Genomic DNA, 14,444 nt, shown 5'->3' on the forward strand with positions numbered 1-14,444 from the left:
TTAATTTTTAGTGATACTTTTATTTGTACACTAATAATTCAGTTTAGGTACAAAATCTTCAACTATTACTGCTTAGCCCACTACATCTCCTCATAATAAGAATATACATGGTCACTTAATATCTATACAGTTTAGCTACAAATATTTGATAAAAGATCTTTCAGCAGTTGATATTATTGCTCAAGCGGTTCCTGGCATCAACTGTGATGGTTTTAAAGACCATACTCGAAGAAGAATGAAGTAAGTCAGCAAATATTATCAAATCAGAGTATGTCATGCTACTATAGGTTACTCATACGTACTGCTCAACAATTAAGATCAGAAATTACTGTAGTTCAAATTACTGCGAGGATCTCTGGAAAATCGAAGAATTTTCTGAGATGTTTAATTTGCTCATGTAATGCCACAAGTTTAAGTATATTAAAGAATAGTGGTCTAGTTCTAAATTCTAGTCAAGTAAAATCAATGCTGGTCTCCCACCAACATCTTGGATGTATCCAACACAAGAGACATTCTGTAACGCTGACAGCAGCAGCACAATATGAGAAGATCTACCATGTACAACACTTCACTGGAGAAATTGTCTAAGGTTTATGAGTAGGAGTTTATGAGGTAAAACATGTGATGTGTCTATGCTATAGTTTATGCATCACTGTAAAGTGGTAACTTAGATTTTTTAATTTGATGGCATTTTGCACTCCTGTATTTATAGTTGCAAAGTATGTATGTTTGTAATGTTGTAATATATGTACATGTTATCAGCCAGAGAAGAACAACTAGTTCCAACTGGTCTGAAAAAATCACACCTATTAATTATGCAACATTAGCTAAGGTGTGTCTAATTTTCACACCTAACTCTCTGCAATGCTGTCAGTTGAGTTAGCTAACTCTATAATGCTTGATATGTTGTCCACAACAATGACTGGCATCAACCACAGCAAAGAAGTTGTAAGAACAGGTGACTTGCTACATGTAAAGGAAGACCGTGCATTAATTTTGTAAGTGGACCAGAATGTCTTATTACTTGTAAAGTGGTGCAAATTTTTAATGTTAGAGAATTTACTGCACAATCTCTCAAGTATTTCTTGACACTTTGAGTATACAAGTATATGAGTATATGCAGACACTGATGAATGTATTCCTAGTTACATATTAATATGCCTTGCAAAAATAATTACTGATTATATATCATTGTCAGATCAACATTTCTGGCTGAATTTGATTCTATCAGTAGAGATAATGGTAATGAACAACCCACCTCATGTTTGGTATTTGATGATGAAAAACCAAATAGTGGCCCAAAGTTTTCTAAAGGTACACTGTGGAAGAGGAAGACTATATTGTGAACTCTTTGTGTATATATACATCAGGTACAAGCATAGGCGGCGGAAAAGGGGGGGGGGGGCTTATCTTTCTTGGAGTGGGGCTGAAAACCGTGATAAAGATCGAGATACTCTAATAGAGCAGTCACTCTAATAAAGTAGTCAGTGTGTAGCGAGCTATGTAAGGATTTTTTATTATTATTATTATTATTATTAGTACTTTACAGTGACCAGCACTGAAGGTCTGACAGCAACATGTGCTTATCAGCTAAAAATGGTAGCTGATGAGGTGGAAAGCTCTTGTCAGTTGGTTGTGACCTTCTTTTTTTTTTTTTTTGGTCTCACCTTACCAAACTATAGAAATAAGTCTGGGTAAGCCCCCCCTCATATCAACTACTTGCTCCGCCGCTGGGTACAAGTATAGGACTTGGTATCTATGTTATGCACCATGATCCATCAGTGTGGAGTGATCCAGAGGTTGCTAATGTCATTTGTATTGTAATCATTGTTAATGATTTGTCAACAGAAATTTGACCCACTGAGGTTTACTGTTGAGAACTATAAGAAAATGGATCCCTTTGCTTATCTTGCCTTTTCCGGTGGTCCAAGGTTTTTGAATTAATTATATAATTCTGTTGTTATACAATATTTAAGGAGTTGCATTGGTCAACGATTTGCTCTTCATGAACTCCAAGTAACGATTGCCCACATTCTGAATAAGTAAGAAATGTTATAATACTATTTTCATGTGACAAGCAACTGATGCAGGGATTTGAGATGCTTTGTGTTCCCACATTACAGGTTTAAACTGGATGTGGATACAACACACAAAGTAGAGCCATGTGTTAGTGTAATTTATAAAGCAAGAAGTGGAATAAAGATGAAGCTTAGTTTTGCACCTTGAGATGGAAGCTTATATAACAGTCACTATTTACTATCGCAATTAGCTGCTTAATTACATTTCATGATTATGTAAACATTTGACTCTATTCTATTTGGAAAATCTGCACATGTAGAAGTTATTAACTTTATACATATATACAGGATGACTATACCATACAAATAGCAAAAAAATGTTTAAGTTAATTCCCACAAACCCAATGAGCACCACGATTTTATTTTCAAGTGCAGAAATTTATTCTGGGTATGAGGATACCGGACAATGTTAGCCTGTATAATCCAGAACAGGAAGAATGAGTGTCCTAAAGGACTTGTGTGCTATAAGGCAACTCAAATGGAGTGCCTGATAGTACTGGGTATACTAACCAGAAGAGCAATAACCATTGATGACAACCCACTACCTCCTGGTAGTAAGAAATGGTTTGAGAATTAACCTCAGAATTAACTATGTACATTTAATAGTGTAAATGACGGTGAGGCACTAAATAGTTTGCCCATATGCTAATATAAATTCATATAGCAAAAATAGTAATTGATATGTGACAACAGCCATTTTCTGCATATCTTAAATGATCAAAGTCATCTGAAGAGCTACAATGGCCATCACTTTCTACCTTAGCTGCTAGAAGTCACCATGTGGGACATCATGTTTTCTTATATTATGACTTTATCTAGTTTAACAACTTACCACTCACTCTCCTTTTGTGTAAGTAGTCCTTTATAAACATTCTCCCTTTTTGTTAATAATATCTTCTTTTGGAACTCTATTTAATTTAATATACTGCCTGTAACCTGCCATGCCTTTTTAAATGTCTTTTGTATACATATTTCTTTGTGATTCTAAATATATGACCTTTTTGTAGCTATATTGCAAGAATACCTTAAACTTTTAGCTGCCATTTTGCAATTCTAAATCAGCTGCTCACACTTGTTGCTTTATATAAATTTCTAAGTGACTGCCTATTAAAAACAACAACATAGAGAGTACTGCAGTTGGTTCAGCTCATTGAAATAATTGTTAGCTACTATAAGTATAATATATCTAATCCAAAACAGCCAAGCTGTAAAAAAAGTGTGCGGCCCTCAAAAAGGCTATGGTCAAAAAAAGATGTGAAAAATTCACCTGAATTGTCGTTATTAAAATTTTTACCATTAACCTACCATCACAGCCATTTCTTGGCCGCCACCTTGGATTTCACATCTTTTTTCACCATAGCCTTTTTGAGGACCGCACACTTTTTTTACAGTTTGGCTGTTTTGGATCAGATTTCGTTTCTTTTGGTATTTGTATACCCCAAAGCCGGCCTATGGCTGGCTTTGGGACTTTTTAAACCTATCTTTTTTTTACCACAGGAAGAAGAAAAGATGAAGTAGATGTACTTTAAATATTTTATCAGTAAATGTACAAATTGTATATATAATACATATATTGATTACAGAAATCTCCATGGTGGTTTCTTTGTAACTGAACACTCTACAAGGTGACTTCTTCTAGATGCTCTCTCTACAGGGTGAATTGTTTGTAGCTGAATGATCTACAAGGTAACTTCTTTTAGCTGATCTCTCTACAGAGTGATTTGTTTGTAGCTGAATTCTGTACAGGCGATTTGTTTGCAGCTGAGCTCTTTACAGAATGGTTTCTTTGTAGCTGAACTCTCTACAAGGTAACTTCTTCTAACTGATCTTTCTACAGGGCAATTTGTTTGTGGCAGAATTTTATACAGGGTGATTTCTTTGCAGCTGAACTCTCTACATGGTGGTTTCTTTGTAGCTGAACTCTCTAAAAGGTAACTTCTTCTAGCTGATCTCTCTACAGGGTGATTTGTTTGTAGCTGAACGATCTACAAGGTAACTTCTTCTAGCTGATCTCTCTACAGGGTGGTTTGTTTGTAGCTGAATTCTGTATAGGTGATTTGTTTGCAGCTGAGCTCTTTACAGAATGGTTTCTTTGTAGCTGAACTCTCTAAAAGGTAACTTCTTCTAACTGATCTTTCTACAGGGCAATTTGTTTGTGGCTGAATTTTCTACAGGATGATTTCTTTGCAGCTGAACTCTCTACATGGTGATTTCTTTGTAGCTGAACTCTCTACAAGGTAACTTCTTCTAGCTGATCTCTCTACAGGGTGATTTGTTCGTAGCTGACTTCTGTACAGGTGATTTGTTTGCAGCTGAGCTCTTTACAAAATGGTTTCTTTGTAGCTGAACTCTCTACAAGGTAACTTCTTCTAACTGATCTTTCTACAGGGTGATTTGTTTGTAGCTGAACTATCTACAAGGTAATTTCTTCTAGCAGATCTTTCTACAAGGTGATTTGTTTGTAGCTGAATTCTGTACAGGTGATTTGTTTGCAGCTGAGCTCTTTAAAGAATGGTTTCTTTGTAGCTGAACTCTCTACAAGGTAACTTTTCTAGCTGATGTCTCTACAAGGTCACTAGTTTGTAGCTGAACTCTCTACATGGTGGTTTCTTTGTAGCTGAACTTTCTACAAGGTGACTTCTTCTAGCTGATCTCTCTACATGGTGATTTGTTTGTAGCTGAATTCTGTATAGGTGATTTGTTTGCAGCTGAGCTCTTTAAATAATGATTTCTTTGTAGCTGAACTCTCTACAAGGTAACTTCTTCTAGCTGATGTCTCTACAAGGTCACTAGTTTGTAGCTGAGTTCTCTACATAGTGGTTTCTTTGTAACTGAACTCTCTACAAGGTAACTTCTTCTAGCTGATCTCTCTACAGGGAGATTTGTATTTGTTTGTAGCTGAACTCTCTACATGATGGTTTCTTTGTAGCTGAACTCTCTACAAGGTAACTTCTTCTAGCTAATCTCTCTACAGGGAGATTTGTTTGTAGCTGAACTCTCTACATGGTGGTTTCTTTGTAGCTGAACTCTACATGGTGATTTCTTCTAGTTGAACTATCTCTTTCCATAGTTGCATGAACTCCCTACAAGGTATCTTCTTCTAACTGATCTCTCTACAGGGTGACTTGTGTGTAGCTGATCTCTATACAGATTTCTTGTTTCTAGCTGATCTCTTGAATTCTCTTCAGGGTGACTGCTCTATTAGGATGACTGCTCTATTAGAGTATCTCGATCTCGCACTTGTTGCACCAAGTTGGATTTCGTGTTATAACTCCGTGGCTTTAAGTCTGATTCTTCTACACCATTGATGAGCCTTTCTAAGATGATTACTCCATCTGTACAACGATTTTCAAAGCATTACCCCAAGCGGTTTATCTGGTAGGCGTGGCAAGCAGTCGTTTTTTTTTATTAGCTAATCTCGATTGCGTAATTATTACATATTGTTGGTTTTTTTGTTGTATCTTCCTGTTTTTTAGCTCGATTTCTTTCAAAATCCAAAAGGTTTGAGGTTCAATAGTTAACCTATTCACCCACCGATTTTCAGCTTCTTCCCATACGTGGTTTACCCTGTAGGCGTGACAACATATTGGTGTTATTTTTCGTGAATAATCGCTCATAACTCTTTGCCTGTTTATCATATTCCAGCCAATGTTGGTACCGAGATGCGCCTTTATATCCCCCTTCTGTGTGCCAAATTTCAAGGCAATCGGATGTGGCGTTCGCGTTTTATAGCAGTTTTTGTAAGTGTTCGACAAGAAGAAACTGAGCCAATTTTTGAAGTCGCATATCTCGGGAATGCGTGAAGCGATTTCGCTCAAATGTGGAATGTGGAGTGCTGCAGTTGGAGGGCATGTCCACAGCAAAAATCGTCTTGTTTCATCAAGGAAGCACAGAGCTACGGAGGTGCGAAAATTGCATTTTCTTTCTTCCTGTCAATATACTTACGGGTGTTACGCGCCGGCTTCTTGGGCCGCACGACACACTACCGTGTGTCTTGATTACAGTGGAAATAGGAGGTCATGTACATTGTTATTACAGCTTTACAGTGACCAGCACTGAAGATTGTGCTGCAGCCTTTGAATTATCTAACTTTTAAACTTTTAGCAATCTGGTCCTTTTTATTCAGTTGTCCAGCACGTGCTTTCTTTGTGCTGGGGGTGGTAGGCAAGGGCAGTCCATCCAGCCCGAAAAAAAAAAAAAAAAAAAAAATTATCTAACCTAATAGACAGATATCAGAGACTTTAAGACAACTTTAAACCAGCTATAGCTAATAAGGTGAAACAGAAAATGGGCCAAAGAAAGAAAAATAATCCCTCCAATCCCAGGATTCAAACTGCAGGCCACCCAATGTCTAGTTGAGTGCCACTCCTCCAGGAAAGATGAAATATATGGTCTTTCTATCCATTTTTGCAAAGTTATATGTTTCATTGCCAAAGGTGCATGCCTCCCCTTTCCACTCTTTGGTTTGCTCCAATAATTGAAGACAACAGATATCACAGTACATAAAATTCTTATTCCAAAGTGGCTATACTATATACAATAAAATTACTAACTGATATAGAAAGTTTTTCAACATAATATTATGTTCACAGTGCCAGATAAATATCTGTACAGATGTGTGGAGGAGGTAGAGCTATATCTTGATCAATAGCTCTCATCCAATTCTTCATTTCTGCTAACAACACATCCAACACTGAAGTGTTATCATATTGTACATGGTAGATCTTCTCGTAGTGTGCTGCTGTCAGTGTTACACAGTGTTTCTTGTGTTGGATAAACTCAACATCATCCAAGATGTTAGTTATTGTTTGTAGGGAGACTAGCATTGAAGAATAAGATTCAATTTGATCAGATTTTACGTTGTCATTTAACAGATAATCCTGCAACCAATGTTTTAGTGACATCGCTTGGGTATAATTCCTACATCTGTCAGAAAAATTTTCAAACACTTTTGTCATTGTTTCAGTACTCATGTTGATCTCAGACACATTCACAGTCTTATTAGGAGCCAGTGGTTGAACAATTTCTTTGAGTGATCTGGTGACACAGTAGAGATGTTCCAGTTTTCTAACATCTGCTGTCTTACTTTGATCCTTGGACGTTCCACAATTCACATTTCTTGTTACTGGAACAGCTTGCACCATTAGGGCAACCACTGACACAATTACTAGTTGAATAAACAGAGACATGTTGTAGTCTTAGCACCAGAAAAAACTGTTAAATATCTTGGAAGAGTGTTTGTTAATTTCCATTAGTCACAGCTTGCTTTATATAGCACTTAACAAGGTAATTTAATACCAGCAGTGATAATTGATAGCAGTAAGATTTGTTGTTTAAGAAGGAGATATCAGTTTCTTGTAATAGATATACATGAAATAATTAGCTACCGTGATGAAGAAAGGATATACAAGTGGTATAGAACACTATACACCACTATAGCAGTGGTTATACGCATATGGGATGCATGGACAATGATTTAAGGCTTCAAAAACTTTAACGTAGCATGGATACTAAACAAGCTGGGATTCCTTCATTAGTAACCGGTTACACAATTAACCTAGTTGTATAGCTTTACTATAAGGCTTATATATGGCAACGATTAACAATGGATGAGACCTTACACAAGAATTTTTGAAGTTTATAAAATGAATTCTGACATTATGACATAGTTTATATCAAATGGTAACACTAATCATAAAATTTAAAAAGTTATGAAACTATATCTTAGCAGCTGTATATTTGATGCTTGTATTCGATATTATATGATTTCCTCTGATGTAATTACAAGGAAGGTAATTCAACTTTAGCTGCATGATAATTTAGTAATTATATATGGAGTGATGTAACTGCTTGTTTTTGATGTTTGAAACACATATACTGTCCAATCCCCCAGATAGATCTAATTCTCCAAACAACATAAACCTTAATATGATTACAAATTTTGACACTAACAAAACGATTTTGGAAGAATGTCCATAGTAAATTAATGGTGGTTATAAACAGCCAGTGACCAGTTTTACACTGAAGCCAGATGGGAGTACAACTAATGATAATTCCTCATGTATGTGAACTGTTTTTAATATAAAAGCATATCAAGTTTTCCATCTCTGGATACAAAGTATCATACTATGTGTGCTGAGAGGCCTCTTAACAACTGTGTATATTTCTGTTGATGCTGTAATCAGTTAAATCAATTCAAGTCTAGGGATCTGTCAACCCTGAGATGGTGTTTTTGGATGCAAAAAAGAGCAGGCTAGACTATTGTGTTTTAATTTATTAAAACTGAAAAGCCTACCTACCCCATGAAAAGAAGTTGATGTAACACTTTTATATATTATGAACTATTGGTAACACTAATCTTTTAAAATGGTAGTAGATTCCTCCCACACAAATTATTGACCTATAAGTTAATTTTCTATTGTGATATATAAAGGTCAAATTAGTCAATTAGTACTCTAATCACGTAGTTTAATTTGCCTTTGTTCCAATATTGAGTAGAAGTGTAATTAAACCACAAGGTTTGCTTTTGTAACTGCACTGTAAAATAGCCAATGAAATAGTAGAATGGCATGCTTAATTTCTAATGATAATTTTATTTGTACACTAATAATTCAGTTTAGGTACAAAATCTTCAACTATTACTGCTTAGCCCACTACATCTCCTCATAATAAGAATATACATGGTCACTTAATATCTATACAGTTTAGCTACAAATATTTGATAAAAGATCTTTCAGCAGTTGATATTATTGCTCAAGCGGTTCCTGACATCAACTGTGATGGTTTTAAAGACCAAATACTCGAAGAAGAATGAAGTAAGTCAACAAATATTATCAAATCAGAGCATGTCTAGCTGCTATAGGTCACTCACGCATACTGCTCAACAATTAAGATCAGAAATTAGTTCAAATTACTGTGAGGATCTCTGGAAAAGTGAAGAATTTTCTGAGATGTTTAATTTGCTCATGTAATGTCACCAGTTTAAAGATTGGCAATATTAAAGAATAGTGGTCTAGTTCTAAATTCTAGTCAAGTAAAAGTTTATTCTTCAATGCAGGTCTCCCACCAACATCTTGGATGATATTGAGTTTATCCAACACAAGAGACATTGTGTAACACTGCACAATATGAGAAGATCTACCATGTACAACACTTCTCTGGAGAAATTGTCTAAGATTTATGAGTAAGAGATTATGATCTATATGCTATATATAGTCTATGCATCACTCACTGTAAAGTGGTAACTTAGATGTTTTAATTTGATGGCATTTTGCACTCCTGTATTTATAGTTGCAAAGTATGTATGTTTGTAATGTTGTAATATATTTACATATTATCAGCCAGAGAAGAACAACTGGTTCCAACTGGTCTGAAAAAATTACACCTATTAATTATGCAACATTAGCTAAGCTGTGTCTAATTTTCACACCTGAACTGTATGAAATGCTGTCAATTGAGTGAGCTAACTCTATAACACCTGATATGTTGTTCACAACAATAACTGGCATCAACCACAGCAAAGAAGCTGTAAGAACAAGTGACTTGCTACATGTAAAGGAAGACTGTGCATTAATTTTGAAGTGGACCAGAATGTCTTATTGCTTGTAAAGTGGTGCAAACTTTTAATGTTAGAGAATTTACTTCACAATCTCTCAAGTATAAGTATATGCAGACACTGATGATAAATGTATTCCTAATTATATATTAATATGCTTTGCAAAAATAATTACTGATTATAAATCATTGTTAGACCACCATTTCTGGTTGAACCACTAGAGATAATGGTAATGAACAACCCACCTGTACTCACCTCACATTTGGTATTTGGTGATGAAAAACCAAATAGTGGCCAAAGTACATATTTAATATTGCCAACAAACACGCGCGCACGACAAGTAGGAAGATCAAGAGGCCATATGTGTAAGTCTATAAGTGATACAACTCAGTGCTTACCATTAAATTTATGGCTAATTTATTAATTGTCATTCTCTGACTTCGTTAATGGAAATCTCCATAGCCATAGTGTGTAATATATTAGACTTACTATCCACCAAAAGGTGCATGACATACAGATACTAACTGAATTTTAAGCAAGAATGTGTACCCATGATTCATTACAATAAAATTATATAATATCTCATCACACCTATAAATGCTGGTTCTAAAGCTCTATTGAAAGATGTATATTCCAGCGACACATGGGTATGGGTACTAGTCTAACTTCAAACACTGCAGGACACAAGTGATATACGAAAACTTTGATGAGTTGCTGAACTTTACAACACACTTCTATTATTACCTGCTATATAAGAAATGTGTTAAACAATATTCAACATGTGAATGGGATTTATGCCAATATGGCATTGAAGAACTCCTTGTAGTTTATACTGCCAGACAAGTTTTTATCCAGTGATTCTAACACTTGAAACAACTGCTCAGAGTCCAGTACCACACCACTTGAGGATAGAGCCAATGTGAACTGATCAACTGGTACCAGACCACTGCCCTCAGTATCTGCACTGCGGAGAAGTCGTCTTATTTTCTTCCAGTGACGGACAATCTATATAATAACATAACAATACTACAGCCAGCATAAAGTTAACTGTGCACAAAACCACACAATTCTGTGATTTCTACATAATCCAAATTCACATTTTAACACTTCATATGTTGTCCTTGTAAAATTAAATTCATGACATAGTGGTTGCAAGTAATCTACACATGACTTAGAAATTACCTGTGCTTTCAATTCTGCTGTGAATCCTGGTATTCCTTCAGTGGGTGCCATAGTATAAGGCTGAGATAGCTATCACAAAATACATACATAGTACACACGATGGATTATTTGCACACTTTATTACAATATGGATAAATACACCTGTACAATCCACAGGTCATAAGCATTGACAAACCACATACCTTGGTCTGTTCTATGACATCAACATCCCTGTGAGCCAGTATTTCAGTAAGATTGTTGCCATCTCGGTATACAGGTCTGTTACACGCTAATGGTCCCATACATGCTTCATAATTGACACTGTTTATAAAGGTTATAAATACTAGAATAAATCTGTGTCACTAACTTTCCATCTTCATTCTGAAATCTGGTAGTGATGTTGTTTATTTCTACGTCTGATAAATTTTGGCACAAATCTCTGATCACTTCCTTAATATTAAGATTTGTTGCATACATGAATGCAACCATTTAATTACATACCTTGAAATAATTACTAGGCACAAGTCCAGTGTTACTGACATCATGAGTTTTGAGGTGTTGCAGTAAACTTGTGGAGTACAGCCACAGCTATAGAAGTAAGTACGGCATATGTTGTTGGTGATTGTCATGTACAATTTTTTTACTAGGCTAAGTAACTGGTTTAGGCTATGTTGCTCTTGCCTACACAAAGAGGACAATGCATGAAGCTTTCCTAGAAGCAATCCCGGGCCACTCACTTTGACTGTTGGAGGCATTGTGCAAAAGTTATGAATGATTCTTGTGTGATAGGCAAAACACAAAGCTGTTGATACACTACTGTACATTAACACCTTGCGTTGCAAACAAAAAAGGATACAAAGAATGCTTGTACTGCAGTAAGACATGCAACATCAAGTAACAAAAGAAATCAAGCCTGTAGCCTTATCCATAGTCGAGTTATGCTTCTCCAAAGGCATTAGTGAATAAGTCAGTCAGTCAGTCAGTCAGTCAGTCAGTCAGTCAGTCAGTCAGTCAGTCAGTCAGTCAGTCAGTCAGTCAGTCAGTCAGTCAGTCAGTCAGTCAGTCAGTCAGTCAGTCAGTCAGTCAGTCAGTCAGTCAGTCAGTCAGTCAGTCAGTCAGTCAGTCAGTCAGTCAGTTAGATAGATAGGCAGACATACAGACAGACAGAGAGTCAGTAGAAATTCCGTTAATAGCAAGTTTAAGGCAAGTTTAGATCAAAGGCAAGTTTTAAAAGGAAATTGTTAGCCTGCATGGTAGTTGGCTTTATGTACCCATACGACTATCTTTTATCAGCTGCAAAAGATATACTATGCTTATTAGCTTGTATGGGTTTAAAGCAAAGTTTAAAAAACCCTCCTAACTATACTTTATTAAGATCACCATGTGCTCACTCAGTGCTATATCAGTGCCCTCAACTATTATAAAGGCTCAATGGTGCTGAAACAAATCATTGTGTTCATTGCACTAGATTGCTCATTTATTACCTTTGATCGTAGTGCATCTTCCACCATGTCTTCATCACGATGAAGTTTTCGTGACCTCATAAAAAAGTGATCATCAGTTCTTTTGACTCTTCCTTGAGCAGCAGCTAAATATAAAAAGTAAATACATTTTATGAGTGTGGCTTATATGGTAATCTAAATACTGGCTAGTCCAGCCAACACCATACTACAGAGAAGTACTCATTACATTTTATAGCAGATAATCCTGATGCTCCAAAGTGACGACAAAATTCATGATAGCTAACATTTCCTTCACGATTCTTCAGAATTTTCTCCCAAACAGCTTGGAGTGATGCACCTGAGTGCTGGATGCCAAACCTGTAGATTTAGAAGATCATGTAGTACATATTATTGTAATAAATATCTAATCCAAAACAGCCAAGCTGTAAAAAAAAGTGTGCGGCCCTCAGAAAGGCTATGGTGAAAAAAGATGTGAAATCCAAGGTGGCGGCCAAGAAATGGCTGTGATGGTAGGTTAATGGTAAAAATTTTAATAATGACAATTCAGGTGAATTTTGTGCCAAGACCAAGCGGCACAAAAATTCACCTGAATTGTTGTTATTAAAATTTTTACCATTAACCTACCATCACAGCCATTTCTTGGCCGCCACCTTGGATTTCACATCTTTTTTCACCATAGCCTTTCTGAGGGCCGCACACTTTTTTTTACAGCTTGGCTGTTTTGGATTAGATTTCATTTCTTTTTGTATTTGTATACCCCAAAGCCAGCCTATGGCCAGCTTTGGGACTTTTTTAACCTATGTTTTTTTTCTTTACCACAGGAAGAAGAAAAGATGAAGTAGATGTACTTTGAATATTTCATCAGTAAATGTACAAATTATATATATATATAATACATATATTGATTACAGAAATCTCCATGGTGGTTTCTTTGTAACTGAACACTCTACAAGGTGACTTCTTCTAGATCTTTCTCTACAGGGTGAATTGTTTGTAACTGAACGATCTACAAGGTAACTTCTTCTAGCTGATCTCTCTACAGGGTGATTTGTTTGTAGCTGAATTCTGTATAGGTGATTTGTTTGCAGCTGAGCTCTTTACAGAATGGTTTCTTTGTAGCTGAACTCTCTACAAGGTAACTTCTTCTAGCTGATCTCTTTACAGGGTGAATTGTTTGTAGCTGAACGATCTACAAGGTAACTTCTTCTAACTGATCTCTCTACAGGGTGATTTGTCTGTAGCTGAACTCTCTACAAGGAAACCTCTTCTAGCTGATCTCTCTACAGGGTGATTTGTTTGTAGCTGAATTCTGTATAGGTGATTTGTTTGCAGCTGAGCTCTTTACAGAATGGTTTCTTTGTAGCTGAACTCTCTACAAGGTAACTTCTTCTAGCTGATCTCTTTACAGGGTGAATTGTTTGTAGCTGAACGATCTACAAGGTAATTTCTTCTAGCTGATCTCTCTACAGGGAGATTTGTTTGTAGCTGAACGATCTACAAGGTAACTTCTTCTAGCTGATCTCTCTACAGGGTGATTTGCTTGTAGCTGAATTCTGTACAGGTGATTTGTTTGCAGCTGAGCTCTTTACAAAATGGTTTCTTTGTAGCTGAACTCTCTACAAGGTAACTTCCTCTAACTGATCTTTCTACAGGGTGATTTGTTTGTAGCTGAACTATCTACAAGGTAATTTCTTCTAACTGATCTCTCCACAGGGAGATTTGTTTGTAGCTTAACTCTCTATAGGTGATTTGTTTGCAGCTGAACTCTCTACATGATGGTTTCTTTGTAGCTGAACTCTCTACAAGGTAACTTCTTCTAGCTGATCTCTCTACAGGGAGATTTGTTTGTAGCTGAACTCTCTACATGATGATTTCTTTGTAGCTGAACTCTCTGCAAGGTAACTTCTTCTATTGATCTCTCTACAGGGCGATTTGCTTGTAGCTGAACTCTCTACATGGTGGTTTCTTTGTAGCTGAACTCTACAAGGTGATTTCTTCTAGCTGAACTATCTCTTTCCATAGTTGCATGAACTCCATACAAGATAACTTCTTCTAGCTGATCTCTCTACAGGGTGACTTGTGTGTAGATGATCTCTATACAGATTTCTTGTTTCTAGCTGATCCCTTGAATTCTCTTCAGGGTGACTGCTCTATTAGGATGACTGCTCTATTAGGATGACTGCTCTA

The 14,444-nt window shown here is 36.2% G+C and overlaps 1 protein-coding gene across 1 annotated transcript in view; it reads right to left on the reverse strand.

The window, feature by feature from the left end:
• Positions 1–10,334: 10,334 nt before the first annotated feature.
• Positions 10,335–14,444, reverse strand: part of LOC136259871 (EF-hand calcium-binding domain-containing protein 6-like) — a 61,119-nt gene continuing 57,009 nt past the window's right edge. The window contains exons 14-20 of the mRNA XM_066053426.1: positions 12,484–12,614; positions 12,279–12,382; positions 11,296–11,382; positions 11,162–11,244; positions 10,998–11,115; positions 10,816–10,884; positions 10,335–10,638 (exon numbers count right to left, since the gene is read on the reverse strand). Coding sequence (XP_065909498.1) covers positions 10,426–10,638; positions 10,816–10,884; positions 10,998–11,115; positions 11,162–11,244; positions 11,296–11,382; positions 12,279–12,382; positions 12,484–12,614 — 805 coding nt within the window. The 3' untranslated portion in view covers positions 10,335–10,425. The remainder of the gene's footprint in view (positions 10,639–10,815; positions 10,885–10,997; positions 11,116–11,161; positions 11,245–11,295; positions 11,383–12,278; positions 12,383–12,483; positions 12,615–14,444) is intronic.

The sequence above is a fragment of the Dysidea avara genome, chromosome 7 (assembly GCF_963678975.1).
Source record: "Dysidea avara chromosome 7, odDysAvar1.4, whole genome shotgun sequence".
Lineage (NCBI taxonomy): Eukaryota > Metazoa > Porifera > Demospongiae > Dictyoceratida > Dysideidae > Dysidea > Dysidea avara.